This window comes from Emydura macquarii, unplaced genomic scaffold (genome assembly GCF_026122565.2).
Source record: "Emydura macquarii macquarii isolate MOO-44397 ecotype Brisbane River unplaced genomic scaffold, CSIRO-AGI_Emac_v2 contig_383, whole genome shotgun sequence".
In the NCBI taxonomy this organism is placed as follows: domain Eukaryota; kingdom Metazoa; phylum Chordata; order Testudines; family Chelidae; genus Emydura; species Emydura macquarii.
The window spans coordinates 12,206,555-12,211,441 of NW_027130520.1; the positions used below are offsets into that span (position 1 = coordinate 12,206,555).

The 4,887-nt window shown below is 41.9% G+C and overlaps 1 protein-coding gene across 1 annotated transcript; it reads right to left on the reverse strand.

Annotated features, from left to right (window-relative positions):
• Nucleotides 1–844: 844 nt before the first annotated feature.
• TMEM74 (transmembrane protein 74) lies at nt 845–3,324 on the reverse strand. The gene is made up of 2 exons (XM_067536093.1): nt 3,181–3,324; nt 845–2,081 (listed from the first exon to the last, which is right to left on the reverse strand). The coding sequence occupies exon 2, from the start codon at nt 2,023–2,025 to the stop codon at nt 1,051–1,053; it is 975 nt and encodes a 324-aa protein (XP_067392194.1). The 5' UTR covers nt 2,026–2,081; nt 3,181–3,324; the 3' UTR covers nt 845–1,050.
• Between the last annotated feature and the right edge of the window lie 1,563 nt (nt 3,325–4,887).

Sequence of the window (4,887 nt, forward strand, 5' to 3'; positions counted from 1 at the left end):
AGGTATCTAATCTTTATTTTCTGATAATTATTTATAGAAGTATATCTTTAAAAAAAAATCAAGTAGGTTGCTGATTTGAGGAGCACGGAAAGCTATTTCTTTGACCCATGTAGAATGTAACTTCTTTTTCTTTTTTACTGATTGTGAAAGGGGCAGAGCTGGCAGTCTTGGTGAATTAAAATATATTTTTCAAGAGCCCCAGACCCCCAAGTAGGAGGTCAATTAGTGTCAATTTGTGACAGTTTTTCTACCCAGACATCTGTCCTCTTGCAACTAGACTTGTTTCACATAGGCCACAAAAAGCCATCAGAAGTTAACTTTTTTCAGTCACTGCTGATCTGGAGTGAAACAGAACTACTGTCGGAGGGGTGAAAGGTCCTTTTTAATCCTATTACCCATGCCCTGAGCTATTCAGTCCCCTGTACTTCACCCAGACTTCACATTTTTAATAATCATTGTTGATTATGCAATTATTTGGAGATAACTGAATGTTTGTGAACTGGAAGGTGGAGAATTTTAAATGAGACATCTGTGTTTTTAATGAATACATGATGAACTACTGGTATTTTCTGGGCTTTCATGTCAGGAAAAAGGGTTCAGTTTAAGAAAGAAAGTATAAGAGACTGTCACCCTTAAATGCTGGGATTAAATACCAGACTTGCTACTTGATTACTGGTCCTTCCTTAATATATTACCAAACAGACTGTTAATAATCCTTATATAGGCTGTAATAATTAACAGCTTCCAAAAGTGGCAGAACGTTAGTGTTCTGTATTGGGGTACTAAGAAATTAACTAGGGGGGAATATTTTAAAACATGATAAAGGAGCATTTGGGGAATCTGGTTATCACAAATGTATTTTTATTCAGTCGATTAAATGAGAAAGTATCACTGATACTGATTACATTATCCCTAGCAGGTTTCCCCTAAAAACCAATGTCCATATAATGCAAAGTTACAGAGTTTAAAGAAAGACATTTAAACTGCATTACTACCTATCTTTAGCTTTGTTTTCTTTAATAGAACTTACTTTCCTGTAGAAATGCTACCTTAAAAATTATGACCATGCATATCTATAGCAAATGCATCTTCTTCTACTAATGATAATTCTAGTGTATTATCATTTGTGCTGGATTTCATTCTAAAATTGATAGAACCATACAGCTTTGCAGATTCCTTGGAGGATGCAAATCTATTCCTCCTGTACAGCTCCCCTTTCCACATGGACATCATTAATAAACTGGACAGCACCACCCCCCCCAAAGTTAAGAGACACAGCCCAGCGATCACACATCTATCCAAGTGAGCCCCAATTCTAGCGCTCTCATTCTCCAGTCGCTCCATCTCCCTGGCTGCTACAGTGTTGGGATCCACAGTCACATCTCTGGGAACCACATAGGAAATAATAACTAGCAAAATCCCACTAACCAGGAACAAGATGGCACTAATGAACCCATAGTCTATAGATTTCCCTGAAGCAGCTTCTGAGCCTGTGTCATCTTCTTCCTCAGAGATCAGAGAGGCGGGATCATGAGCCCATCCGGGTGGGATCTCTTTACAGGAACTACGCTGGGGAGGTAAATCCTGGCAGCAATTCTTCACCGGAGAAGGGGGGTTTCTTGTATGCTCCAGATTGACATTTTCATCCATATAAGTAAAGGATATCTCCAGTTCCTGGGCACAGCAGCAGGCTCTCTTTTCTGCTTCTTCTTCTCCGTCCAAGTGAGCTGGCTGGCTGCAGAGCTGGATGTTGCTTGATGCTGCTGTTTGCTGCTGGGAGAAGGAGGGGGTGGGAGTGGAGGAAAGGGGTGCCTGGGTGGGACCTGCTGTGGCTGCTCTTTGTGTGGGCTTGCAGTGCCTCTCGCAGCAGAGAGCTGCCCCCGCAGCTGCAGTTCTAGCCCCCAGATCATCCCCATCATGCTGCTGCTGCTCATCAGGAGGGGTATGCAAACTCCAGTCCACATTGTTGCACAGATCCGATCGCCTGCCCTTCTTGGTGAGGTACAGAAGCTCCATGCAAGCCATCAGAACTCCTCTCAAGCAAGCCACGACTTCTAATCTAAGCCATGCTTCAGGATACTCTGTCAACAACACAATCAAGCGATATCATGGTTCACAAGCTGTTGCATCAGTGCAATCTTCTATCCTCTAACCAATATTTTGCTAGGAATATGGCTTGTTTCAGCCGCTAAATGATTAAACAAATTTCCTCTGACATGCATTTCTTTTCAGTATGCAAACGAAACAGTAAGGGGGTAAAAAAAACCCCTCATGATACATTAATAAGCCAATAGGAAAATAACACAAACACTGTTCTTCCTCTCAAGTGTTCAAGGATAAAATAGCAAACGCGATTGTTTTAATCAAGCATTTAAAACTGCAATCCTCTTGCAGATCCAAAATCTATTAGGGACTCTAATCAACCTTTGACACCATTATCCAATTAAGGCAATAAGCCATCTAAAATAAAGAGGATAATCGTAGTTACCACCTATACAATGTTAGAGCATGCAGTTAACATTGTATTTACAAAAAGCAAACAACTTTTCTCTCTCTCTCTTTTTCGAAATAAGGAAGCCTGAATTCAGATTCACAGAGTAATTAGAAAGATACAGGCAAATCCTGTGTAGCTCAGTAATCCACGATCTATATTCTCTGGTGGAAATCGGATAATCCCAGGGGGAAAAGCAGTGCTTTCCTCTAGCAGATCTCCAGTATGATTAAGAGCATTTAGAATGAAATTATGCCTCAAAGACTGATGACTCAAAGAAGGATGTTACTTCTCCGTCTACAATTCATTAATTATAAAAAGAAAAGAAAAAACACTTGAAGCCAAATGTCCTGTTTGTTAAAGAAATTTCTGTAACAGACTAAATATGCAATAGCTTTTTTTTTTTTTTTTTTTTTTTTTAATATCCCTAGTGGACAGTGCTCAATCATGGGGCTTTTCTGTATCCAAGTGGGAATCTGCTGAGCTATAAAACGCAAGCTACATAATCGCAGAGTATCTGGATTCAACTGTATTTGGGTGACAACCGATCAAGGGCTAAAAAGCATCTTTTTAGATGCACGGGTCCCTTAGCTTCTTAAGCTGCCAAGTGCAGACATGATAACCCAGCCCTACTGCATAGGCAGCAGCTCATCTACCTTGCAGCATGCCCACATTCCCTGTGCACCTACCTTGCTCTTATTTTTGCATCCAGTCGGGAGGTGATTCTTGCATTCCCTAGGCTGCTCTAGGAAAGTCTCATAGACAAGCACTTGTAGCCCCCTCCAGCGCTCCGCCGTCCGGCTGCCTCTACCGGAGGGTGGGAAGGGAGAAGCGGAGAGACTGTGCCGGCTGGGAGGGGCACCCAGGTTGCCTTCTGGGAGATGTAGTCTTTAGACTAAGGGACTATTCCGCCTGCCTGCAGCGAGCCAAGAGAGGGGGTGAGGAATCGGGTTTCTGTTCAATTTAAACACTAGCCATTTATTCATTTCTCCAAACAACAAACAACGAGCCACTTTTTCCACCTTTCCTCTCCACAATGTTCCTCTAGGTCTCAGTGGGGGCTACCGGCTGTCACATTCTCCGGATACTAGCACTTTGGGTAGCAGTGTTATCAAACAATCCGAGCATTCAGCACTCATGAGCCAAGGCCCCAAAACTCATGGGATTGATTTAAAAAAACCCATGAGGTTTAAAATAAAAAAGTAAATGTTGAGCTGCTTTTGTCGGCCTTCTGGCCTTTGAGCCTTTGGGTTTCACCTCTCAAGCTTTTCTCCACAGTCAAGAGGGCTAGAACGGACTCTCTCCAGGAGGTGAGGCGTTAAGAAAAACAGCAAATATCACAAGGCTCATGAAAACACAAGCCTCATGATAAAATTGCAAGAGCTGGTGACATACTGACAGACACTATCACCTCACTTGGTTATACACTTTCTGTATCAGACTAAAGGACAGTCCCACCCATCATGACCACCCCATCATGCTGGATCAGCCTGTGTTGCTGGTATGGACAACTAATATATTATTATTTCCTAGAGCAAGGGATGAAACAGGGAGGGAATCATGTCTTTCTGAGGCACAATTCCTTCCTTGTGTTACTTCTGATACAGTGCGCCATCGCTACCCTATGCACAGGATATATGGCAAAGCTGCGATCCAGCCCTTGATGTTGTTTCTTGTTCCCACTTTGGTGGCTGTGGCTAGTAAAGGGTTAACAACATTAAAAAAAAAAAAAAAAAGAATAGAAATTATTGTTGCGAAACATCTGAGGTGTGGAGTTGGAAAGCTGAAAGCATAGCAACACATTCTTCAAACACAAATACAGCTGGTAAAAAGAATAATCAAGCAAGGGTGGGAAGTAAGCAACATTTGTCACAAAGAAAGGACAACATGGAGTAAGACATAATGACACTTATGATTCCAGCACAATAATAGCCTGGATCAAAAAAACAACAACCTACTTTAAAGAAATAACCAGGCCTAGCTTTAGGAGTCTAGTACTGCATCAGAATGCAATAGTCTGACAACACATAGAGGACTGGATTCTCCATTCTGGCCAAACTGTGCTCAGACTGGAGGTGTTGGCTTGTTACTGGAGAGAATTCCTAGAAGTGGCTTGTGGTCAGTATGAATCTCAAACACATGTCCAGAGATGTAACTGTGGAATCTTGACTGCAGCAATGATAGCAAGTACTTTATCAATTTATGCAAAGTTTTTCTCAGTGGATGTTAAGGTACTTGAATAGAAGACAACAGGTGCCTCAGTTCCATCTGGCAAGGGATAGCTGAGAACAGCTCCAAGAAGGCAATGTATCACAGTAACAATCAACAGCCTGTTTGTCATAGCAGATGAGGATGGAGTCAGACATTAGTAACTTCTTGATGTTCTTGAAGGCTTC

What these genes read in the sequence shown, in the direction of transcription:
- TMEM74 (XM_067536093.1), bottom strand. Translation starts at nt 2,025, where the DNA reads ATGGCTTGCATGGAGCTTCTGTACCTCACCAAGAAGGGCAGGCGATCG.